This window comes from Diplotaxodon limnothrissa, linkage group LG12 (assembly GCF_057381915.1).
Source record: "Diplotaxodon limnothrissa isolate DT_005_m linkage group LG12, D_limnothrissa_male_GT1.1, whole genome shotgun sequence".
Classification (NCBI taxonomy): domain Eukaryota; kingdom Metazoa; phylum Chordata; class Actinopteri; order Cichliformes; family Cichlidae; genus Diplotaxodon; species Diplotaxodon limnothrissa.
The window spans coordinates 33,534,333-33,560,080 of record NC_140607.1 but is presented as its reverse complement, the minus strand read 5'-3'; the positions used below and the strand labels follow the sequence as shown (position 1 = coordinate 33,560,080).

At 41.7% G+C, this 25,748-nt stretch overlaps 2 protein-coding genes across 2 annotated transcripts; both read right to left on the bottom strand.

Moving 5' to 3' along the window:
- Positions 1-3,249: 3,249 nt before the first annotated feature.
- Positions 3,250-4,671, bottom strand: LOC146621699 (nuclear factor 7, brain-like). Its single transcript, XM_085368725.1, has one exon. The coding sequence runs from the start codon at positions 4,669-4,671 to the stop codon at positions 3,250-3,252; it is 1,422 nt and encodes a 473-aa protein (XP_085224851.1).
- Positions 4,672-7,268: 2,597 nt separating this feature from the next.
- LOC146621698 (E3 ubiquitin-protein ligase TRIM35-like) lies at positions 7,269-8,717 on the bottom strand. The gene has a single exon (XM_085368724.1). It carries the CDS (start codon positions 8,715-8,717, stop codon positions 7,269-7,271), a length of 1,449 nt encoding a protein of 482 aa, XP_085224850.1.
- Positions 8,718-25,748: the final 17,031 nt, after the last annotated feature.

Sequence of the window (25,748 nt, the reverse complement as noted above, 5' to 3'; positions counted from 1 at the left end):
CATTTATCTATACAATATAGAATAAAAGGTCCCGTGATGACGTAACTGCCTTCATCACCTGGATATCTGGGAAGATGAACCAGTCCTTTCACTTGTGACACCACCATGAAACTGCAGTTTCTCTTTACATGTCTAATCCTTGTAGCCAATTTAGATGCCAACAAGTCAGATGAGGCATCACTGAGATGAGCTGGAGACACTGTAAACATCTGCCATCTTCTTTCTCCAGCCAGTGACAACACGGAGTCAGCTTCTCTTCTTAGGGTGTCTTTCACTCTTTCCCCCACTGCCTCTGTTTCCAACCTTAGTGCATCATTTCTCTGCAGTTGGCTCTTTCTACTTTTGTTATGTCTCTTTTTTTCATTGTGGCGGGGCCTGATCTGCAGTGCCGCTGCAGGTGAGGCAGACACATCAAAGCGGCATCCACAATCACGCCTCTCCGGCATAAACCAATGAACTGAGTCCAGAGTGAATGTTGTTGTTGTGTATGTGTGGCTGGCAGCAGGGAAGCTGCAGCTGCGGGGTGTTGTGACAGCAACCGTGCAATAAAAGTGGTTAAAGATGCTGAAAAGCATAAGTGTGTCATCGGGTCTGTCGTGGGTTGTTTACTTCCACCTCATTTTTGAAGAAATCTCATCGGACACATTTTGATATCAGAGGTTTTGGTGTCTCCTGCTTCTCCAACCTCAAAAAATGGGAAGAGTTTCTCAGTGAAAGTGTCTCTGTGAGTGTAGATGTGAGTCATGTCTTCAGGGTCATAGAAGGACACCTCCCCCCTGTCATAGTCTTTCCCTTTGTCTCTTATTGTCATGTTGGGTTTCTTCTGTATAATAATATTAATCCTCTAGTTCTCGGATTCTTCTGATTATTGCTCTGTTCTCTTACATGCTTCACGTGTTTCTCTAACGTCAAGAAAATGTGTTAAGGTGTTATCAATAAAATGACAGTTTAAATAGAAAGTTCAGCGTCCTTCTGTGTTTACAGACACATCAGACAGGCTTTGATGTATTTAACTGACAGAAAAAAAAACAGGAGATTAATGAACTTGTTTTGCTGATATTTTCACAATTTTTGTTCATCAGGAGAAAAACTTGAACTCCACAGTTAATAAGACTAATTAGTATCAAATACAAATACAGAGGAAATGTTCTCAGCTTCAGCTTTTGTATCAAGACTTGCCTGATGAGGTTTTCAAATGTTCAGTGTTTTCATTATAACATCTTCAGTGAGTTTTGTAAATCCTCCATGCAACAATAATAATTAAAAAGACTCAAATTGCTTTCAAATACAGCAGGTGTCCAAAAAAGGAGAAAAAAACCGTTATTTTTAGTGTTTCAGCCACTGAAACAACCAAAAGATGAACTAGTCAAATTGTTATTTAAATGGTTTTTGATCACTTTTAGTCGCTCCAAATCACAGTGACTAACAGAAAAGTTTCAGATCAGGCTTCTCAGATTTCTGCCTGCAGGCCTGTAGTGACGGCTCTTGACCTTAAATGACAAGAAATGAACACATGACTGTTCTGTGTTTCAGTCATCAGCAGTTCATGTTGTACATTTCAGTTACTCCAAGAGATATTTTAGTGTTTTCTCACATAGAAAGAAATTGATGGAATTGATTAAAGATTGAAAGATGAAACAAATACATTCACAATAATTTACACAAAAATTTAAAATAAATCAAAGGAAAGAAATTCACTGAGATCTCACTGAACTACAATGAAAAGTTCTAAAAGTCTAAAACAGGTTATTATCAGTTGTTTTGGCATCTCTTGCTTTTCCAATATTACACGAATCTCAGTGAAAGTGTCTCTGTGAGTGCAGATGTGAGTCATGTCTTCAGGGTCATAGAAGGACACCTCCCCCCTGTCATAGTCCAGCTGGACTCTGATCCTCTGGAGACTCTTCTTCACTGTCACAGTCTGACCAACAACATCAGGGCTGCACAGTGGGGACTAAAATGGCACTGATGCCTCTAATAAATCATCATTCTGTTTGAATTATCAACGATTAAATAATAAACACAGGTTTTTTGTGCAGCCCTACACACAAACTACATGAAGTTTCCTCCTCTTACTTTTCCTTTTGTCTCTTATTGCTACTTTAGATTTCTTCTGTATAATAATATTAATCCTTAAATTCTCTGATTCTTCAGATTATTGCTTTATTCTCTTAGGTGATGCACGTGTTTCTCTAACTTCAACAAGATGTGTTAATGTGTTACCAATAAAAGGACAGTTTGAATACAGTAAGAATTAAACAATAAAAATTAAGAGATCAAATTTTCTTCTATGTTTAAACACAAATCAAAACGCAGCCAGACTTTGATATTTTTATTGACAGAAAATAATCCAGGAAATCAGTGAACTCATGTTTCCGACATTTTCATCATATCTGCTCTGCAGGTGTAAAACAGGAAATCCACAGTTAACAAGACCAAATGCTGAATGTGCTGATGTGATCTGGAATATGAAGTGAGAGTTCACAGAAACACACTGGAACAAACAGCAGCTCCAACTGTACAAATGTTCAACAATTATGAAATAAATGCTTTGGGTCAGTCAGTAGCAAAGAAAACAGTGTCTGTATCTGACAAAGCAATTTACACAGAACTTAGGAACAATAATGAACTTTAGTTTGTATGAATACAACTGAATAAATGTCAGACAGTCAACATTATTCTGCAATGACACATTTTAAAGAAAAACATGGCTGAATTATTACACCAACGTACACAGTTTGGTTTATTTTGCAACATAATGGAGAACATGCTATAAGAAACACATTTAAATGAAGCAAATCACTTAAATGAATCACTGACAGTTAAGTATTAAAAGGAGACATTAGAAGCACAAATTGTCACGATGCTGTTATGAGCTGATATGGATCTAAATAACTGATAAAGGTAAAGAAAGTGACATTTATCAGTGCTTGTTTATCAATGTCACATCTATTTTATACTGATTAAATGTTTAAAAACAGTTTCATGAACACTTAATGGCTTTAAACACCTTCAAACTGAATTTGCAACAAAACAAAAAATATTACATTTATGATTTTGTTTTACTCTGTGTTTTGAAAATAATTTGTATCTTATTGTATAAATTGCTTCAGGTGCTAAATTTTTCTTTCTGAAATTTCGCTCATAAAAAATAACAACAGGAGTAGCCGAAACTGAAAAACAAACAACCACAAAACAAGCTGTAACAAACAACGAGAAAATTTGAAACAAGAGAAAAGAAAAAAGAATTCACAGAGACGTCGTTGCAGTTTTCAGAGAAATCTCAGTCTCACAGATTTTGGCGTCTCCTGCTTCTCCAACCTCAAAAAATGGGAAGAGTTTCTCAGTGAAAGTGTCTCTGTGAGTGTAGATGTGAGTCATGTCTTCAGGGTCATAGAAGGACACCTCCCCCCTGTCATAGTCCAGCTGGACTCTGATCCTCTGGAGACTCTTTTTCACTGTCACAGTCTGACCAACACCATTATTGTATTCTCCACTGCGGTGCAGTAAACACCAGTTTCCATATTTTGGTGAAGCAAAACGCTCTCCCTTCCTGTCAACTGACTCTTTAACTAAACCCACAATCCAGTCGGGATGGTCTCCCACCTCCACCTCCCAGCTGTGTTTCCCTGAGCTGAAGCCCTCAGAGCCAAAAACATCATCATACTTAGTGTTTCTCTCTGGATTATCAGGAAGCTGCTGCTTTGTGTCTCCATTCATCACACTGGTCAGATCATCAGACAGATAGAGATAGGGGCTTGCAGTGTTTGGGTCCAGAATGACAGGACTGAAGTGGACCTTCTCCTTCATCTTCTCCCACACTCTGAAGGACAGGTTGCCCAGGTGTTTGGCCACATCTATCAGTGCTCCTGAGACCAGCTGTGGATCTGACACTGAGCTCTGGGCTCTGCTCTGAGTGTCTTTATAACTGCTGAGGAATGGCACGCTGTGTTTCTGCAGCTCTTCTTCAACAGCACAGATGCTGTCTGACAGAGAGGAGATCTGCTCCTCAATCATCTTCATCTCTCTGCTGATAGTCCTCCCCTTCTGCTCCTCTTCCTCCCTCAGAGCTGCCAGTCTGGACTCCTCTTCCTCTTTCAGGAACTGCTGGAGCTTGTTGAACTCTGCTCTGATCTGCCTCTCTGTGGACAACAGCTGCTTCTTCATGTGTTCCCTCATTTCATTGTATGTTTCCTCCACTTGTTTGTATTTGTTCCTCTTGTCCTGCAGAGACTTTAAGTCAGATTTCAGCTGCTCCTTCAGGTCACTGACTGCTTCTTCTACAGGAACCACTTTGTGAGTCTGGTGGAGAGAAAACTCACACACAGGACACACAGCTCTGTCTTCATCCTCACAGTACCAGTAAGGGACGTCTGGATGTTTATCACACACCACCTCCTCCTTCTCGTTTTCTGCCTCAGGTGAGCTCTCACTGTGTTTCTTAGCAAAGGAGTCAGCAAGTTCTTTGAGAGAAACGTTTATAGATGGTTCATCCTTTGAAGATTTTCTTTTACAAATGGGACAGTTTTTGTTTTTAGTTTGTTCCCAGAATTTCTGCAGGCAGCTTGAACAGAAGCTGTGGCTGCAGCTCAGAGACACAGGATCTCTGAAAGTCTCTGAACACACATGGCAGCTCAGATAGTTTTCAAAAAGTGCGACTTTCTCTGCCATTTTCCAGGGTTTGGTTTCAATGACTCACCGAAATACGACCTCTTTGCTTGATAATGCCGCCAAATTGTGCTCTTCGGTACAGAGCGCAGGTTTTAATGTGAAGGCGTCTCCAGCGTGGTCGACAATGAGTTTAAGTTTCATTTACTCTGTTAGGGGCGGAGCTGATAGTAATGGACTTGCTATTTTATTACATTCTCACTAGATGGCGCTGTGTCTGTGATATAGATGTTGAATACACCACCAGACTACCGCCGATAGTCTCTATGCTTCAGAGAGAAATGTGACTGAACCAACATTAATATGCGTCGCTTTTTAAATTCTGGTTTGAACTTAGGCTGCACTGAGCTGTCATTAATAAATGCTTCTCTTGGGGACGGTCATTGATCCTCTGGAGACTCTTCGTCACTCTTAGAGTCTGATAAACAACATCAGTGTATTTTCCACTCATAATTTAAACACCAGGTTCCAGTTTCTGGTGAAATGAATGATTCATTCTTGTCAGCTGACACTTTTATTAAACCCACACTCCACTCAGGATGGTCTCCCACCTCCCAGCTGTGTTTCCCTGAGCTGAAGCCCTCAGAGCCAAAAACGTCGGGATACTTAATGTTTTTCTGTGGATTGTCAGAAATCTGCTGTTTTTTTAAATCCAAGTCTCACACTGATCAGATCATCAGACAGATAGCGACAACAGTGTGCAGTGTTTGGGTCCAGAATGACAGGACTGAAGTGGACCTTTTCCTTCATCTTCTCCCACACTCTGAAGGACACGTTGATAGAATATGATACCCATTTACACAAAAATTAAAAATAAACCAAAAATAAAAACCAAAAAACAGAAAATTACTGAGACCTCACTGAACTATGATGAAAACTCCCTTAGACTGTTTTGGCATCTCCTGCTTTCCAAATATTAAACGTGTCTCAGTGAAAGTGTCTCTGTGAGTGTAGATGTGAGTCATGTCTTCAGGGTCACAGTCTGACCAACAACATCTGTATGTTGTCTATTGTTATATTAGAAACACCAAATGTCTAACTTTGGTAAAGCAGGATATTCTTCCTTCCTGTTAACTAAGCCTGTAATTCTATTAACTTTTATTTATATGATGCTAAATCAGAACAACATTCGCCTTAAGAAGTTTTATACTGTAAGGGAAAGACCCTACAATAATACCAAGAAAACAGAGAAAATCCCAACAGTCGTATGACTCTCTATGATTTTGGGCTTTGGCAACAGTGGGAAGGAAAAACTCCCCTTTAGCAGGAAGAAGCCTCCAGCAGAACCAAGTTCAGGGAGTGGGCAGCCATCTGCCACTTGTAGTCAAAGTAAAAACAAATAAAGGAACAAACATAATCAAACAGAAAGTCCAGTCAGAGACATCCGCAGTTCATCAGAAATTGAACAGAGACTGTTTGTGCAGCCCTGCACATAAACTACATGAAGTGTCCTCCTCTTACTTTCCTTTTATCTCTTATTGACACTTTTGGATTTCTTCTGTATAACACTATTAATCCTCTAGTTCTGTTTCCTCAGATTAGATGCTTTATTCTCTTATATGCTACACGTGTTTCACTAACTTCAAGAAAATGTGTTAAGGTGTTATCAATAAAATGACAGTTTAAATAGAAAGTTCAGCGTCTTTCTGTGTTTACAGACACATCAGACAGGCTTTGATGTATTTATTGACGGAAAATAATCCAGGAAATCAGTGAACTCGTGTTTCCAACATTTTCATCATATTTGCTCTGCAGGTGTAAAACAGGAAATCCACAGTTAACGAGACGAAATCCTGAATGTGCTGATGTGATCTGGAATATGAAGTGAGAGTTCACAGAAACACACTGGAACAAACAGCAGCTCCAACTGTACAAATGTTCAACAATTATGAAATAAATGCTTTGGGTCAGTCAGTAGCAAAGAAAACAGTGTCTGTATCTGACAAAGCAATTTACACAGAACTTAGGAACAATAATGAACTTTAGTTTGTATGAATACAACTGAATAAATGTCAGACAGTCAACATTATTCTGAAATGACACATTTTAAAGAAAAACATGGCTGAATTATTATGACAACCTACACAGTTTGGTTTATTTTGCAACATAATGGAGAACATGCTATAAGAAACACATTTAAATGAAGCAAATCACTTAAATGAATCACTGACAGTTAAGTATTAAAAGGAGACATTAGAAGCACAAATTGTCACGATGCTGTTATGAGCTGATATGGATCTAAATAACTGATAAAGGTAAAGAAAGTGGCATTTATCAGAGCTTGTTTATCAATGTCACATCTATTTTATACTGATTAAATGTTTAAAAACAGTTTCATGAACACTTAATGGCTTTAAACACCTTCAAACTGAATTTGCAACAAAACAAAAAATATTACATTTATGATTTTGTTTTACTCTGTGTTTTGAAAATAATTTGTATCTTATTGTATAAATTGCTTCAGGTGCTAAATTTTTCTTTCTGAAATTTCTCTCATAAAAAATAACAACAGGAGTAGCCGGAATTGAAAAACAAACAACCACAAAACAAGCTGTAACAAACAACGAGAAAATTTGAAACAAGAGAAAAGAAAAAAGAATTCACAGAGACGTCGTTGCAGTTTTCACAGAAATCTCAGTCTGACAGATTTTGATATCAGAGGTTTTGGCGTCTCCTGCTTCTCCAACCTCAAAAAATGGGAAGAGTTTCTCAGTGAAAGTGTCTCTGTGGGTGCAGATGTGAGTCATGTCTTCAGGGTCATAGAAGGACACCTCCCCCCTGTCATAGTCCAGCTGGACTCTGATCCTCTGGAGACTCTTCTTCACTTGTAGAGTCTGACAAACAAAATTAGTGTATTTTCCACTGTTATGCCATAAACACCAGATTCCATATTTTGGTAAAGGAAAACGCTCTCCCTTTCTGTCAACTGACTCTTTAACTAAACCCACAGTCCAGCCAGGATGGTCTCCCACCTCCACCTCCCAGCTGTGTTTCCCTGAGCTGAAGCCCTCAGAGCCAAAAACATTGGCATACTTAGTGTTTCTCTCTGGATTATCAGGAAGCTGCTGCTTTGTGTCTCCATGCCTCACACTGGTCAGATCATCAGACAGATAGAGCCAGCCACTTGCAGTGTTTGGGTCCAGAATGACAGGACTGAAGTGGACCTTCTCCTTCATCTTCTCCCACACTCTGAAGGACAGGTTGCCCAGGTGTTTGGCCACATCTATCAGTGCTCCTGAGACCAGCTGTGGATCTGACACTGAGCTCTGGGCTCTGGCTCTGCTCTGAGTGTCTTTATAACTGCTGAGGAATGGCACGCTGTGTTTCTGCAGCTCTTCTTCAACAGCAGAGATGCTGTCTGACAGAGAGGAGATCTGCTCCTCAATCATCTTCATCTCTCTGCTGATAGTCCTCCCCTTCTGCTCCTCTTCCTCCCTCAGAGCTGCCAGTCTGGACTCCTCTTCCTCTTTCAGGAACTGCTGGAGCTTGTTGAACTCTGCTCTGATCTGCCTCTCTGTGGACAACAGCTGCTTCTTCGTGTGTTCCCTCATTTCATTGTATGTTTCCTCCACTTGTTTGTATTTGTTCCTCTTGTCCTGCAGAGACTTTAAGTCAGATTTCAGCTGCTCCTTCAGGTCACTGACTGCTTCTTCTACAGGAACCACTTTGTGACTCTGGTGGTGAGAAAACTCACACACAGGACACACAGCTCTGTCTTCATCCTCACAGTACCAGTAAGGGACGTCTGGATGTTTATCACACACCACCTCCTCCTTCTCTTCCTCCTTTTCTTTTTCTGTCTCACATGAGCTCTCACTGTGTGTCTTAGCAAAGGAGTCAGCAAGTTCTTTCAGAGCAAAATTCATGGATGCTTCATCCTTTGAAGATTTTCTTTTACAAATGGGACAGTTTTTGTTTTTAGTTTGTTCCCAGAATTTCTGCAGGCAGCTTGAACAGAAGCTGTGGCCGCAGCTCAGAGACACAGGATCTCTGAAAGTCTCTGAACACACATGGCAACTCAAGTAACCTAAAAGCAATTTCTCAGCCATCCCTGATAATTTACAGATTACTTAAAGGAAAAGACTCACCGAAATACAGTCACTCTGACTTTTGAACTAAATTGTATTCGTCCGTACAGATCCCAACCTTTACTGTAATGAGTTCCCGGGTGATCGTCGAAGTGAATCTTTAGGTTTCATTTACTCTGTTATGGGTGGAGCTGATATCAATCACCCTGACATTTCACTCTGTCACCACTAGATGGTGCAGTTTCTCACGGTGTTAAAGAAATTCTGCATCAGACATGCTGATAGCCTCTCTGTGTCAGTGAAGTTGTGCAGAAATACTGATCATTCACGCTGCTGTTTTAAAGACAGGTTACTCGGCAGATCAACAATCTGTGCCAGGGTTAACAAATAGAGATAGTTAGTTAACCTAACTTGCATGTGTTTGAACTCCCTTCCAATCCACTCCGTTCAGTCCGACCTCGCCTCGTATCTGCTCCTCCTGGAATCAGAAAGACAAAGAAGAAAAACAACCCTATGTAGCCTTGATCATCTAATATTATCCCTCAGCTGATTTTAAGGCCCAGTTCAGGGCATCTTGTTTGGACTTCCTGACCTAGAAAGACTTATTCTAACCATTATCAGTGTATGTGTAAGCATGCAGAAAAAAAGGAACCTCAAGCGATCTACATCCACGTCAATATTTCAGCACAGGCATAGCGCCGGACGAAGCTTATGGCCCTCAAAACACAGAGAGCCAACTCATTCATGAGCACATTTGCATTGTGTATAAATAGAATAATTAAAACAGCTTTATCAAATAATTTAAATAAATAATCAAGGATTTACAACCCTAACAGGTGACAGGACTCACCACTGCATCACTCTTCACTAGGATTAATGTGAAAATGTTCTAAACAACATGCAGTAGGTAAACTGGTAAAGTGTGAGGTGGCATGATTTCTTTTTTTCCCAAACCAGCATTTTATCCAAACAAAGGTGAAAGATGCACCAGTTATCAGTTTAATATCTTATTCTCTGTTCTGAGAATATATCAAACAACCAAGCCTGAAACTGATCAGATAATTTTTAGAGACTTTATTCCGCCTAAATGCTTTTTCTCAGTTTATAGTGTGTTTGGTTTCCCTGTTCATTAGAAATCATTAATAAGAAAAGAACATTTGTTACATTATAGCTCTTAGTATGTACTTTGTGTCATCCGCTTCATTAAGGTGGCAGTTACTTTTTTCAGGGTGAGCAGCTTTGTTGTATCGCACTCATGTTTCATTCCATAAAAATGTTTGTCTAGTTCAGCCTGTTCTAATACTGCACGGTAAAAGATTACCTGAAGGCATTTCTGCATGCTAATGCTAAACAAACATGACCTGAACTGAATGTTGTAAAGTGCATGTAATTATTTTTAACACAGCATGAAATAATACAGATAATGATAGGGATGTTTTTGTTAATATATATTACTTTGATAACTACTGTTGACAGTAATAACAATGATGATGTGATAAATATTATTTCTCATCCTTTTTCTACATATCTGAGTAAAGTAAGAGTGCACCAACTGTACTACTTCATCCACCATCTTTGATGTTGCAAAAGTCTCAGAGAAATGTAAAACTAGAACTGTTTCAGTACCATCTCTTCTTGTCATGACGTCTCTCCTGCTGCCCAGGACCTGATGTATCAGTCTTTAGGGATGCCTCAGTCTACCCTGCAACAGTACAAATCACATCATAGAATATGCGCATGTGCTGCCTACACTACCACTGGGAAACCATGATCTTCAGCAGGCCTGGGAATCAATGACCTGGTCCACTCACTCACTCTTCTCTATACAATACAGAACAGAAGCTCCCATGATGACGTAACTGCCTTTGTCAGCTGGATGCCTGTGAAAAATAACCAGTCCTTTCACTTGTGACACCACCATGAAACCTCAGTTTCTCTTTACATGTCTAATCCTTGTAGCCGATTTAGATACCAACAAGTCAGATGAGGCATCAATGAAATGAGCTGGAGACACTCTAAACTTCTGCGATCTTCTTTCTCCAGTCAGTGACAACACTGAGACGACTTCTCTTCATTCACTCTGTCCCCCACTGCCTTTGTTTCCAATCTTATTGCATCATTTCTCTGGAGTTGGCTCTTTCTACTTTTGTTATGTCTCTTTATGTCATTGTGGTGGGGCCTGATCTGCGGTGCCGCTGCAGGTGAGGCGGATGCAGCTGAGTGGCATCCACAATCACACCTCTCCAGCATAAAACAATGAATTGAGTCCGGACTGAATGTTGTTGTTGTGTTCGTGTGGCTGGAAGCAGGGAAGCTGCAGCTGAGGTGTGCTGTGACAGCAAATGTGCAATAAAAGTGGTTAAAGATGCTGAAAAGCACAAATGTGTCATCGGGTCTGTCGTGGGTCGTTTACAGTCATGTTTGGTTTCTTCTCTATGATATTATTAATGTTATACTTCTCACTCTGTGGATTTTTGCCCACATGTAACTTCCAGAAAATATGTCAGTAAAATAAAATAGAAAATTCTTCTGAGTTTACAGACACATAAAAGAGCAGCCAGGCTTTGATATTTTGATTGAGAGAAAACTCAGGATTTTGTCACAGTAACTGTGATCATCCTGATCAAACATAATAATGCTCTTTATAATTTTCTAAGCTTTTGGTAAAAATAAACATTTGAAAAATCATCGACAAAAACAACAATATATATTTTAGCATTAAAATATGATTTCAGTTAAAGAGGATGTTTACTTTCATGAATGAACCATTACAGAAACATAATCTTACACAGGTGGTGCTCTTTTTTTCTTTTTTCTCACTTTCACCTCATTTTCAAAGAAATCTCATCGGACACATTTTGATATCAGTGGTTTTGGCATCTTCTGCAAAATGGGTCAAAAGAAGGACTTAACGGGCTCAGAAAAGTCAAAAATAGTGAGATATCTTGCAGAGGGATGCAGCAGTCTCAAAATTGCAAAGCTTCTGAAGCGTGATCATCAAACAATCAAGCGTTTCATTCAAAATAGTCAACAGGGTCGCAAGAAGCGTGTGGAAAAACCAAGGCGCAAAATAACTGTCCATGAACTGAGAAAAGTCAAGCGTGCAGCTGCTAAGATGCCACTTGCCACCAGTTTGGCCATATTTCAGAGCTGCAACATCACTGGAGTGCCCAAAAGCACAAGGTGTGCAATACTCAGAGACATGGCCAAGGTAAGAAAGGCTGAAAGACGACCACCACTGAACAAGACACACAAGCTGAAACGTCAAGACTGGGCCAAGAAATATCTCAAGACTGGTTTTTCTAAGGTTTTATGGACTGATGAAATGAGAGTGAGTCTTGATGGGCCAGATGGATGGGCCCGTGGCTGGATTGGTAAAGGGCAGAGAGCTCCAGTCCGACTCAGACGCCAGCAAGGTGGAGGTGGAGTACTGGTTTGGGCTGGTATCATCAAAGATGAGCTTGTGGGGCCTTTTCGGGTTGAGGATGGAGTCAAGCTCAACTCCCAGTCCTACTGCCAGTTTCTGGAAGACACCTTCTTCCTCTCTGAACAGTGTCTGAGAGGCTGTGGTTGCTGCTGCACGCAATGTTGATGGTGAACAGGTCAAAACACTGACAGAATCCATGGATGGCAGGCTTTTGAGTGTCCTTGCAAAGAAAGGTGGCTATATTGGTCGCTGATTTGTTTTTGTTTTGTTTTTGAATGTCAGAAATGTATATTTGTGAATGTGGAGATGTTATATTGGTTTCACTGGTAAAAATAAATAATTGAAATGGGTATATATTTGTTTTTTGTTAAGTTGCCTAATAATTATGCACAGTAATAGTCACCTGCACACACAGATATCCCCCTAAAATAGCTAAAACTAAAAACAAACTTAAAACTACTTCCAAAAACATTCAGCTTTGATATTAATGAGTTTTTTGGGTTCATTGAGAACATGGTTGTTGTTCAATAATAAGATTATTCCTCAAAAATACAACTTGCCTAATAATTCTGCACTCCCTGTAGTAAATCACAGCATTCACCACTTCTTTGACAGATTTGTGACATCGGAGGTTTTCACATCACTAACCTGAGTTCTTTTACTCTTTTTTCAGCTTCAGATGGTCACCGTCTGTAAGACCTACTTTATCAGAGGCACTTCAATGAGTGAATGAGCTTCAGCAAGGGTGCTACTCAAAGGGATGGTGAGTCTTTGTGTCAGTGAGTCATCTGCTAATTAGAGAGTCAGCAGTTCAATCCTGTCTCCTCCTCCTGCAAGATACTGAACCCTGATTTTACCCTGATGACTGTGTGAGTGTGTGTGCATGTTAGGATTAAAGTGCACAGGATAGAGTGTGAATGGGTAAGTGAGGCTTCTAGTAAAATGTACTTAAAATTTGAAAATATAATACAAAAGTACCATGTAAGTACCAGTCCATTTACAAAATAAAGCACAATCACACACTGGTGGCAGATTGATGGTACTAATGTAACTACACAATAACTTAAGTGTCAAATCAAACAGACAATCCAGTCAGAGACATCAGCAGTTCATCAGTGTAAAGAAGAACCAGTTTCCATTCAGATTATTGATCAGGTCTGCACAGTTAGGACTGAAATGGCACTGATGTCATTTAACATAATAGATCAGGAATCGACATGATTGATTGTGCTGCCCTTCATTAGTGTAGCGGTATGTATATATAGGAAACAATCATCTGCAACCATGCAGCTGCACTGCTTTTTAAAGTTGAGCTGCATGTGAGGATAGAAAGAACAGACACAGAAACCACATCCTGAAGAATGACCAATAAATGGACCTTCCCATAGAGATTAATAAAATTCTATTCTATTCTACATCAGTGACCTGCATGTAAAAGAAAGATGTGTCCGGGAGAGAAGCCAGCACCACTGAGTCAGATCAAAAATGATCACAATCAAATTATCCCCCTGTGCCTTAAACTTATGTCCTGTTTCTACACGGACTGATCTGCTGCTCAGTGTCCATCGCTCCCTCCTTTTAAATCCTGTTTATCAGTTTGAATTCAGATGTGTCAGTGAACACAATCTAAATAAATCTAAATAAAACCAGGTTGAAGGCTTTTTACTAAAATTTCAAATAATTAATTGTTGTCTGAAAGTAATATTGAAGGGTATATGGATTCCCAAGAGCTGGAGTGAGGAACCTTTTTTTCTTTTTCAAGGTCTTTAATCTTGAAAACTGCATGACACACTGGCAGACAGAAAAGACCATTTGGTGAAAATATCAATTCTGGGGATCTGGAACACAGAAAGTAGAATATCTAAACAAATGGAACCAGCTAACCTCAAACACCGGTTATTCTTTGCGTATCTTCTGTGTTTTTCACCACTGGTTTGTACACACGTACAGAAAGACATTACTATGACATCCACTTCAAATTGGCCAACACAATGATGCTATGATACATGATATTGAGACACACAATTCTAATCTGATATGACATTCTTAGCAAATTTAAAGCAAACAGAACAAAGCACAAATGTATTCAATTTGATCTTTTTTATTATTAATTTTTATTTCCTTTTGTCTAGTGGTTTGGTGCTGTTTCTCAACTCAAAATGTCCTGTTGTAATTGGACATTTTGAGTTAAGAAACAGCACCAAACCCCAACAACACTTCCCTCATGGTGCTTTATATTGTAAGGTCAAGACCCTACAATAATGCACAAAAACTCCAACCCCCTAGAGCAAGCACTTTGGCGACAGTGGGAAGGAAAAACTCACTTTTAAAAGAGAGAAACCTCCGGCAGAACCAGGCTCTGGGATGGGGTGGCCATCTGCCTCGGCCAGTTGGTGATGAGGGAAGGAAGTTGGGAAGAGAAGAGTACGGTAGTTATTTTTTAACCACTCTGGTTTTAAAATTAAATTTAGATTGCCCAATGTAAATGCATATTTTAAGCCAGTTTCAGAGCTTTGTCACGTAATCACATGCACGTTTCAGTTCAATTTTAGCGTGCACATGAGAAAGCCCTAAGGATGATATTTTGACTCCTCAGTTTGGCATGTGTTTTGAAGGTTTTGACGATTGCTTCGTCAACCACTGGGTTGTTTGACTTCATTAAGAGGACTGGAGAAGGCCACCTGTCATGGAGTTCGTTGTACACCGTCAGGCTGAGCTATTCAACGTTCTCTAAGGACATTTTGTAGGTTTTGGACAAGATTTTGTCCCAGACCTTATGGGAAAGCCTCTGTATAATGAAATCTGATGTTCCTGGATGCTATGTCGCTGTCTCATTTTCTTGGCTCATGGCGTGCATTACCAGATCTTTAGTGAAATTTTTCACTACTTCTTTGTACTCTTCCCTGTTTTTAGAGACACTGAGTACTCGTCTTGGTAAAGCCAAAAGGTGTTTGGTGAAGGTTGGGACTGTGATATTATCAAGTTGTTCCCTCAGATAAAAAATCAGATACTTTTCCTTGCAGTTGTGTGTTTGGCACAGATCCTTGAGAATGGCCTTGTCTATCTTTTTCAGCCATTTTGTGGATATGTCCAAATGTTTCAGCCCAATTTCAGGCCAGATTCTCTCAATCAGGCGATCGCTGATGCAGTCAGGAGTCAGGCGCTCTGTGAAGAGCTTGTATTTAGAAGAGACTTTTTCTATGGCCTGTGAAACCACCAACTGAATAACTCTGTGGACACACAACTTCTCCCCATGTTCTGTGTTTTCGTGTTGACTCCGCCCTTCTCAGCGCTCTGATTCACCTCCTGTATTTCTAATGAGGAGGACTCTGGGGTTGCCGTGTCTTCTATCTCCATCTTAGCCTCCGCTAATTCTTTTCTCTGCGTGTCCAGTTTGTTCTGCATTTCTTTTGTGTCCTTCACCAGTTTCTGATCTTCCAGGACTTTCTCTTTTTCTTCCTCCAGATTTTCTGTCTGTGTTTTCTGATTCCACTGAGTTTCTTTCAGAGGGGCCTCGTGTTTCTGAAGCTTTGCGAGCTCGGCAGACAGGCCGTCCTTCTCCTGTTTCAGGATCAGGATTTCACTGTCCCTCTGCCTAAGCTGCTCTTTCAGACGGTTCATCTCAAGGTCAAAGATGCTGGTCTTTTCCTGATCTGAACAAGTCTGTTCCTCTTTTTCTTCCTCAGCTTGGATCCCATATTGTTCCAGCTTGGTAGCATCAGTGAAATTTGGGCCAACAGCTGTTTGACTTGCTGTCTGGCTGTCTTTGAATCCTCTTTTAAAAGTTGATTTTCCGACAGAGTGTTTCGAAAGGCTTCCTAACCTGAGTAAGTTTGTCCAGAACACTTTCCCAGCCAACATTTATATGTGGGGCCCATATGGTTTGGAAATGGGCTGAAAAATGGGCCCCATATAGGATTGTCCACAGGTTCCGTAATGGCCCCATGTTAAATGCCCATATAGGTGCTATGTTGGTAAAATCTGGGAACTAATGGGCCCCAACTGGGCAAAGTACACAGAAACCCCCCCGGGCCCCATCTTTCAAGCTTTTTGTGGGTACCATGTGGGCACCACAAAGACTAAAAAGTGGGTTTTAAGTGTGATTGTCCGCGGGTTCCATAATGGCCCCATTTTATAAGCCCATCTCGGTGTTATATTGGTAGAATCTGGGAACTAAATGGACCCCAACTAGGCAAAGTACATAGAAATCCATCCGGGCCCCATCTTTCAAGTTTTTTGTGGGTACAACACGAGCTAAAAAGTTGGAATGGCATTATCATTGGGTTCTGTAGTTGCATCTTACTTCTAGTTTGAATTGGCTAATTTATGGCACTGGGTGGGCCCCATGTAGCAAAACAGTCACAAAATCAATTTATCAGACGGCCAATACGACACCAAATATATTAAAGCTGACCGCAAACAAAAACAAGTTTGTAAATAAAACCATTTCAAAAATCACGAGGGTAAACAAAACAACATTTTTCACATTTATTTTGTCCAACAACTGTGACTTTACGTAACTGTATTCCAAAGTGCGTAAACTTTTAAAAATTACACAGCCTTTGTACGTGCTATGGAGTTTTTACGTGTTTTGGGGTTTGTACGTGCTTTGTCTCTAGCAGGCACCATAAATATACTTTTATTTATTCACTCCACATAAAATCTTTAACCCTTAGATGCACACGTGGGGTCAAAAATGACCCCACAGGTTGTTTTTCTTCAAAATATTTAAAATGAAAAGTTGTAATATATTCATATTCCAGGTACTCCTCATAAAATATGTTTGTAACATGAAGCCATTTCTATTTTTATTTATTTTTTCATTAATTAAAAAAAAAAAAATGCAGTTTTTGTATCACTACCCCACTCTTCCACAAGTGGGGTCGAAAATGACCCCAAGCAGTTCCTATGGAATCTTCTATGAAACCTTCATTGTTAGCACGAAATAAAGAGGGTCTCGTTGTCAGGGTTTCTGGGTCTTTGACCCAGTATTCTTAGTTCATGTTCACTGTTTATCTACTGCCTGTTCCACTTCCTGTTTTATTGTGTTAGCCTTGGTCTGTGTGCATTATGTTCAGTCCTCTTCCCATTATCATTAGTTCATTATGTTCAGCTGTGTACTCACCGGTCTCTCATTATCATCATTATCACCAGTCTGTGTATTTAAGCCCTCTGTTCTACCCATTCAATGTCGGGTCATTAATGATGTATGTCTGATGTCAATGTCGTCTGTATGTCCAGTCAGTCAGTCAGTCAGTCAGTCAGTCCTTTGTTCATTCAGTCAGCCAGCCATTTCCTCCCTCTGTACTGTTTGCTCACTCCTTCGGCAATAAACATCCACCTTCACCTACCTGCCTGTGAGTCCAGCGTTTGGGTCCTCCTTCTCTCATCCACGACACTACCCTTGACAGAATGACCCGACCCCGCGTTGTGGACCCAGCGGACCCTGAACTTTTCGAGCGGCAGGAGGCAGCGCTCCTTCGCTGGACGGAGGGGCTTCGGGGAAAACAGCGGCTCTTCGCGGAGAGAGAGCACGTCTTCGAGGGGACTCGCCTGGCTCTGGGCGGGCCTCGGAGACGCCACGTTCCCCCACCTGCTGCCTCAGCTGCACCGGAGCATTCGCCGCGGAGAGTGGGCGTCACAGCCCAAGCTTCGGCCGCTCGCTCTCCCGCCGCTTCGCTCCTCGCTCGCCCGCCAGCCTTTTCACTCTCCAGCCTTTCCGCCTCGCCACGGCACAGCGGCTACACCTCCCATCTCGGCTCAGCGGAGGCTACCGCGCCAGAGGCTCAGCCGTTTACCCGGCCCGCTTCCTCTTCCCGGGGAAAGCGGCGCACACGCCGCCATAAAACGGACTCTGTTCAGCAACTCCCGGTGGTGAGTTCCAGTGACTGTTTTCCACACCCCTCATCTGATTATCCACTTAAAACACACAACAGACTCTTTTCTGATTCATGGGGAGTTTCCCTCCTTGAGGATGATGTGGACTGGGAAGATTTTTTCTGCTCTGGCTCCCCAAAGACTGTTCAGTCAAAAACTGTAAATAGTGGTGGCAGAAAGACCAGAATACAACCCGATAGACCTGTCAGTGTCACTCACCCAGTCGTTATTTCCACTCCTATCAGTCGGCCTACACCCACTCCAGTGCCAGCTCCCAGGAGGAGGGCAGCTGCGACCCAGTCTACCTCCACACCCGCTCCTGTTTCTCGGGTGGGGGTGACTGGTGTCCAGCCACCTTCTGTGCCTGTCCCAGCGCCCAGGCTGAGGGCAGCCAGAACCCAGCCTGACCTCCCTGGAGGCTTGGAAGAGCTAACCGGTCCACCTACTACTTCACCCTTTCATCCACCTCCTGATCCAGCTTTTCACGCCCTCGCAGTATCACTGGTTAGACTAGCTGAGGTGTCCCCTGCTCATGCACCAGCTTTATTAGCCCAGGCCGTAGCTTTATCTCCCTGTCTAGCCCAGTCTGTAGCTCAGCCGTCAGCCACACCAACCTCAGCTCCGTTGTCAGCCACTCCTGCCTCTGTTCCTCCCTTAGCATCTCCACTCCAGTCAGTTCCCTCACCTGCTGTTCAGCTTTCCCTCCAGTCAGCTCCCTCACCTGCTGTTCAGCTTTCCCTCCAGTCAGCTCCCTCACCTGCTGTCCAGTCTCCTGCTGTCCTCCAGTCACCTCCTGTAGCTCAGTCTCCTGCTGTCCTCCAGTCACCTCCTGTAGCTCAGTCTCCTCCTGTCCTCCAGTCACCTCCTGTAGCTCAGTCTCCTCCTGTCCTCCAGTCACCTCCTGTAGCTCAGTCCCCTGTCCAGTCTGCTCCTGTTTCCCAGTCCCCTGTCCAGTCAGTCCAGTCGCCTCCTGTTTCCCAGTCGCCCGTACACCATCCTGTTCGGTTCCCGGACCTGCAGCCACAGCACCCAGAGCCAGCTGTGAGCTCTCCTGCTCCTCAGCCAGGGGTTTCCGCACCCGCTGGCCCGGCCGCTCCTCAGCCAGGGGTTTCCGCACCCGCTGGCCCGGCCTGTCTCCAGCCAGAGGCTTCAACTTCGACTGGTCAGGTCTCAGCCTCGGCTTCAGCTACGCCCGGCCCGGCCTCAGCTGCACCCACGCCCGGCCCGGCCTCAGCTGCACCCACGCCCGGCCCGGCCTCAGCTGCACCCACGCCCGGCCCGGCCTCAGAGCCTTCGTCTGCTGCAGCCTCAGAGCCTTCGTCTGCTGCAGCCTCAGAGCCTTCGTCTGCTGCAGCCTCAGCCTGTGCTTTGCCTGGTCCCGCCTTGACTGGTCCCGCCTCGACTGGTCCTGTGCCCACCGGGCCTCGGCCAGTACGCCTGACACTGGAGAGCCGCCGCCGCTGCCTTCCGCGCGGCCGGCCCCCTGAACTGTACCGCCATCGCCTGAGTGGCCGCCGCTGCCTTCCGCACGGCCGGCCCCCGGACCGCCATCGCCTGAGTGGCCGCCGCTGCCTTCCGCACGGCCGGCCCCCGGACCCTCTTCGCCTGAGTGGCCGCCGTCGCCTTCCGCACGGTCGGCCCCCGGACCAGCGCTGTCATCGTCGCCGTTGCCGACCGCACGGTCGGCCTCCCGAACTGTGTCCACGTCGCCGCCGTTGCCGTCCGCACGGTCGGCCCCCTGAACTGTCTCGTCTCGACCGCCGCAGCCGCCCACCGGACCGGCTCAGTGGTCACTGCTGCCTTCCACGTGGCCGCCCTCCTGAACTGTCTCTGTGTGGACTCCGTCCCTCCGTCCTGGGCCCCCTCCGCCCGCCCTGTTCTGGTTTTTCGTTCTTTTGGCCGTCGGGTGCCGGCCTTAGCGGGGGGGGTACTGTCAGGGTTTCTGGGTCTTTGACCCAGTATTCTTAGTTCATGTTCACTGTTTATCTACTGCCTGTTCCACTTCCTGTTTTATTGTGTTAGCCTTGGTCTGTGTGCATTATGTTCAGTCCTCTTCCCATTATCATTAGTTCATTATGTTCAGCTGTGTACTCACCGGTCTCTCATTATCATCATTATCACCAGTCTGTGTATTTAAGCCCTCTGTTCTACCCATTCAATGTCGGGTCATTAATGATGTATGTCTGATGTCAATGTCGTCTGTATGTCCAGTCAGTCAGTCAGTCAGTCCTTTGTTCATTCAGTCAGCCAGCCATTTCCTCCCTCTGTACTGTTTGCTCACTCCTTCGGCAATAAACATCCACCTTCACCTACCTGCCTGTGAGTCCAGCGTTTGGGTCCTCCTTCTCTCATCCACGACACTACCCTTGACACTCGTACATTTACGAGCATTTAATTTCCTGGATTTAATGGTTTAAAAGTTTAATAGATCTTTGAATATAAAATTGAGTCCATTATTAGCAAAAATAATTTTAAAAAGAGCAAAAAAAAATGCTTAATAAATAATAATTTTTTTAAACTTAAGCTTTGTAATTGTAGCAGATTTCATTATGTCTGTAATTTTTTATTTAGCCCCACAGTAGTAAAAGCCATAAATGGGAGTTAGATTTATTACTAGTATTTTACACAGCATTCAGCTATAGTAACATGTTTTGCATTTTCCTACTTCACCGAACAGCTGCACTCTCTTAATAAATTAATAACCAAACATTTCTCAATAACCAATAACTAGATGGAACAGCACAGTATCTAAGAGAGAGATCAGACAGTGTTTGAGCTAAAGAAGCTGTGTGCTTCTTTTGGGGGCTTTTTGCACACTGATCCACCACTGTTTTCCTATAGTACAACGCATATCTGGTAACATTACCGTAAACGTGACCAGTAGGGTCAGGTTCAGATCAGAAAACCGTTTCAGCTGCAGGCATCTACTGCTGTAATTTAAACAATCACTTCATACGCCTCATGTTTTACACCCCTATAAGGTGAGCTTGCTATACTGCACATGAATATTACGTTACATGGCATGACTAGCTCATGTTCAAACATTTAAGATATTGTTCAGTCATTTTGTTTACTGGATAGTGCATAATGGCCAAGTTACGTGAGTGGGAATCCAGTAAAGCCAAAAAAAGAAAAATTTTTTTAAGATAAGATAAGATACCTTTATTAGTCCCACAAGGGGAAATTTCATGTTAATTAATTACAAATACCTTATAGGAAAACCCAAGAAAAGGTTGCAGAAGTACAGAAAAAAACTGCCGTGTACGTTACAGTATGTAAATTCAAAAACTGTAGAGAGAGAATGGCGGAATGAAAACAGAATAAGAAAAGATGAACTTTATTGAGTAGAATATAGGCAGTAAGAGTTTAGTAATTAACTTTTAATTATGTTTGCCAAAGACAATGACAGTAAATTAAATTGCTAATCTAATTGTAACCTATGTTGTTGGAGAGAGAAATAACATCGTGGAAGAGACATAAAGTGAGTAAAAAACGTCCTAAATGCATTTAGAGTTTATTTAGAACTACAAATTAAATGTCTTTTAGCAATTATTGTTTTTTTTTATGTCACAATTCCAACCCTGCTCCTTTACCCGGGCTTGGACCGTCAAAAGTGACCCGAAATAGGCACTCTGGTGGAGTTACTTTGTGTGTGTGTTTATAAGTAGTTTTAAACCTTGTGATCCACAAAACAGCATAAGAGTAAAAGAAGAACTGACTGCGTTACAGCACCCGCTGCTTGTTGAGAGTAAAAGCGATACGCGCTTTCACGTCTTTTTAGAGACTTTTTTTTAGAAAAAAAGTCGCTAAGGGGTCTGAAAACTCGCTAAATATAGCGACAAAGTCGCTAAGTTGGCAACACTGGGGAAGACTAGACGCTAGGCGGTGCAATCTGCTCCTCCCTCTTTTTAAACGAGCCAATTCGATTGTTCAGTGATGACGTGATGAATCCTACTTCCAGGCCTAAAGTAGTCTGCGTTTAATATGGCTTTTGTGTTGAGTGCTTTTCAGACATGGACCCGCAGGAGCCCCAAAGTGAGCCAATGGAGAGAATAGATGAGCGCCTCGAGCTTGTCATAGAGCAAAATATAAGGTTTTATGACAAGATGGACATCATTCAAAAGGAGTTGAATGAACATGAGATGAGGCATGAGGAAGCATCACAGAGTGATTTTGGCAACTTTGTGAGCTTCGTAGGTCTAGGTCTTGCCATAACGAGCACCATTCTCGTTGCATTTTTCGGCAAGTTGCCTCATTAACCTTCAGTTCCGCGACTGAGCGGAACTGTCAATAAATAAATAAATGCATCAAAAAATTTAAAAATATGGCTTTTGTGTTGTTAACTCATTCACTGCCATTGACGTCTATAGACGTCAATTGAAAAACTTACGACGTCAATGGCAGTGAATGAGTTAACTCATTCACTGCCATTGACGTCTATAGACGTCAATTGAAAAACTTACGTTGACTGCCATTGACGTCTATAGACGTCAATTGAAAAACTGACGTCAATGGCAGTGAATGAGTTCATTCACTGCCATTGACGTCTATAGACGTCAATTGAAAAACTTACGTTGACTCGACGTCAATGGCAGTGAATGAGTTAACTCATTCACTGCCATTGACGTCTATAGACGTCAATTGAAAAACTTACGTTGACTGCCATTGACGTCTATAGACGTCAATTGAAAAACTTACGACGTCAATGGCAGTGAATGAGTTCTCATTCACTGCCATTGACGTCTATAGACGTCAATTGAAAAACTTACGTTGACTGCCATAGACGTCAATGGCTATAGAAATAAATGTTTCACTATGTACATTTTATTTTTTCATATATTTGTAAATAAATTGTTTTGATAAAACATAACCTTTCTCAGTGTTATTTCTGTTTTATAGAAGTGAAAAACTATGTTATATGTTAGAGGTGTCACAAAGCAAGAAATATTAGTGTCAAAGGCACTTTTCTGCTTGAAATGTATTTTTCACAAAAAGCTCGTTTTCTCCCTTTTTTTGGTCAAAACAGGCATTTTTGGTGGAACCCACCTCTCTTCTACAGCTGATTACTAAAGAATGGAAAATGGTAGAAACAAGCTTTTTTTATGGATGAAAGAAGAGAGTCTGTTCTTCATTTTGGTAGGTTCAGCGTTTATATGATCATAACACACAGTTTTCTGTGGCTCTTCAAAAATGAGTAAAAATGCTCAAAAACCCTGGCAGTGGGGAGTTACCTGATTTGAAAATGGCTGGCAGTGAATGAGTTAACATGTTTATTGTTATGTATTTTCTTCTATTTAATCTCAAAAAGCTCCTAAAACAGTCAGTGATCACTGTTGACCTCCCTCGGCTTTTATTACCGCAAATCATTTATTTAAGCTCAGTTTTTAAAACCTTAGGGTGTAACTACAGCCCATCCCATGCAGCAGTATATGAATGACTAACTTCGTATTGTGGATGGATTATCTCAGTTGTTCTCCTGGCTGAAGTTTGGTCCTTTTACAGCATCCTGCCATGCGATTACATTTGTTCCTGACCACCGAGAACACTCACGTTAACTTTTATCGAGTGGAAAAAAGTTAGCTTGTTTATATTATGCTAACATAGCTGTGTTGCTAGCGGTCACGTAGCACATCATTATATACCAGCTAGCCCACTTCAATAACCCTACAAACATCACTGCTGTTTAGTTTTCTGTCTTCATTTAAGCTGGAAGTGATAACAGAGCTGTATGTTTTAATTTGTTTCCAAAACCCAGCAGTCAGGACATGCTATATTGTGTTTAGATAGAAGCTAGCGAGCTAACTCCCTGCTAACTTCTAACTCCGTTAAATGTCATAAATTCCGTTTTCATGGATGCCTGGATGTTAAACTCAATTGTTACACCTGGTAGAGCAGAACGCTGATCATTTTATTAAAGATGAAAGACTTTAGACAGTTTTTCAACTCTCAGTAATGCCATAGTGATCGTTTGATATATGGACCTGCAGCGGAGTTTAGGTCCAGACACGGCTAGTGATGTCAGACTGAACAACCGGATAGGAGCTGCTCACATTAAAAACAACTTTAGTTAAAAAGTAATTTTACACCTGATACAAACATTTTAGAAGTCAAACAATACACAAGTTTAAAAGAAAAAAAATATTTTTAAGTTGTTTTTTTTTTAAGCATAAGGATGGTTAATATGTTTAGAAAATTAATATATAATATTTGTCAAATAATTGTCACCCAAATCAACATCATAATAAAAATATAATTAATAAAATATATAATAATGATGATAATAATAATAACAACAGAAACAGTTTACATAAAAGCTCTTCTAACATTAGACTGCTTTTGAAAAGTGTCAGTAGTGTCAATGCACCATAAGGACAAGGGAGTTACACAGTTGAAGTGTGACTGCTTGAAAGACCCCATTCCCTCTCCTACAGCCTGAGTGTCATCACGATCTTTCTTGTCTATTGGAGTATTGGGCATGACAATTGTTTTTTCGGTTTTTCGTATTAAACTGAATTCCAGGTTTTTAAAGATGTTAAATTGAATAACCTTGACATTATTGGTATTTTGGATATTAGTGATAAATCTGGCACCAGGGCAATCTTCTGTTGTGCTGTGCAAGTTGACTGTTGTTTCCTGTGAAATATCAACTGGCATTTCCGTGTTACGGTCAACTGTGTTAGAGGTCTGTGCAAGTTCAGGAGCTGTCTCTCTGTCTCCATTGAGGCCACTGTTGTTGTGCTAGTGACAGCAGTGTCCTGGCAAAACCTCATTTCTGCACCTGCCGACAGTGAGCATAAGGCAATGACATTATCTACAAAATTACACAGCCTTTGTAGATGCTATGGAGTTTTTACGTGTTTTGGAATTTTTACGTGTTTTGGGGTTTGTACGTGCTTTGTCTCTAGCAGGCACCATAAATATACTTTTATTTATTCACTCCACATAAAATCTAATAAATAAATCATATAATAGAAAAACCAACTATTTACATTTCAACTTTTAACTATTTAAATTTTCAGGGGTTTTTTTATTATTAATTTTTATTTCCTTTTGTCTAGTGGTTTGGTGCTGTTTCTCAACTCAAAATGTCCTGTTGTAATTGGACATTTTGAGTTAAGAAACAGCACCAAACCCCAACAACACTTCCCTCATGGTGCTTTATATTGTAAGGTCAAGACCCTACAATAATGCACAAAAACTCCAACCCCCTAGAGCAAGCACTTTGGGGACAGTGGGAAGGAAAAACTCACTTTTAAAAGAGAGAAACCTCCGGCAGAACCAGGCTCTGGGATGGGGTGGCCATCTGCCTCGGCCAGTTGGTGATGAGGGAAGGAAGTTGGGAAGAGAAGAGTACGGTAGTTATTTTTTAACCACTCTGGTTTTAAAATTAAATTTAGATTGCCCAATGTAAATGCATATTTTAAGCCAGTTTCAGAGCTTTGTCACGTAATCACATGCACGTTTCAGTTCAATTTTAGCGTGCACATGAGAAAGCCCTAAGGAATGATATTTTGGCTCCTCAGTTTGGCATGTGTTTTGAAGGTTTTGACGATTGCTTCGTCAGCCACTGGGTTGTTTGACTTCATTAAGAAGACTAGAGAAGGCCACCTGTCATGGAGTTCGTTGTACACCGTCAGGCTGAGCTGTTCAATGTTCTCTAAGGACATTTTGTAGGTTTTGGACAAGATTTTGTCCCAGACCTTATGGGAAAGCCTCTGTATAATGAAATCTGATGTTCCTGGATGCTA

Bases quoted from the DNA above. Each gene is read 5' to 3' on its own strand.
- LOC146621698 (XM_085368724.1), bottom strand. From the start codon at position 8,717: ATGGCTGAGAAATTGCTTTTAGGTTACTTGAGTTGCCATGTGTGTTCA.
- LOC146621699 (XM_085368725.1), bottom strand. From the start codon at position 4,671: ATGGCAGAGAAAGTCGCACTTTTTGAAAACTATCTGAGCTGCCATGTG.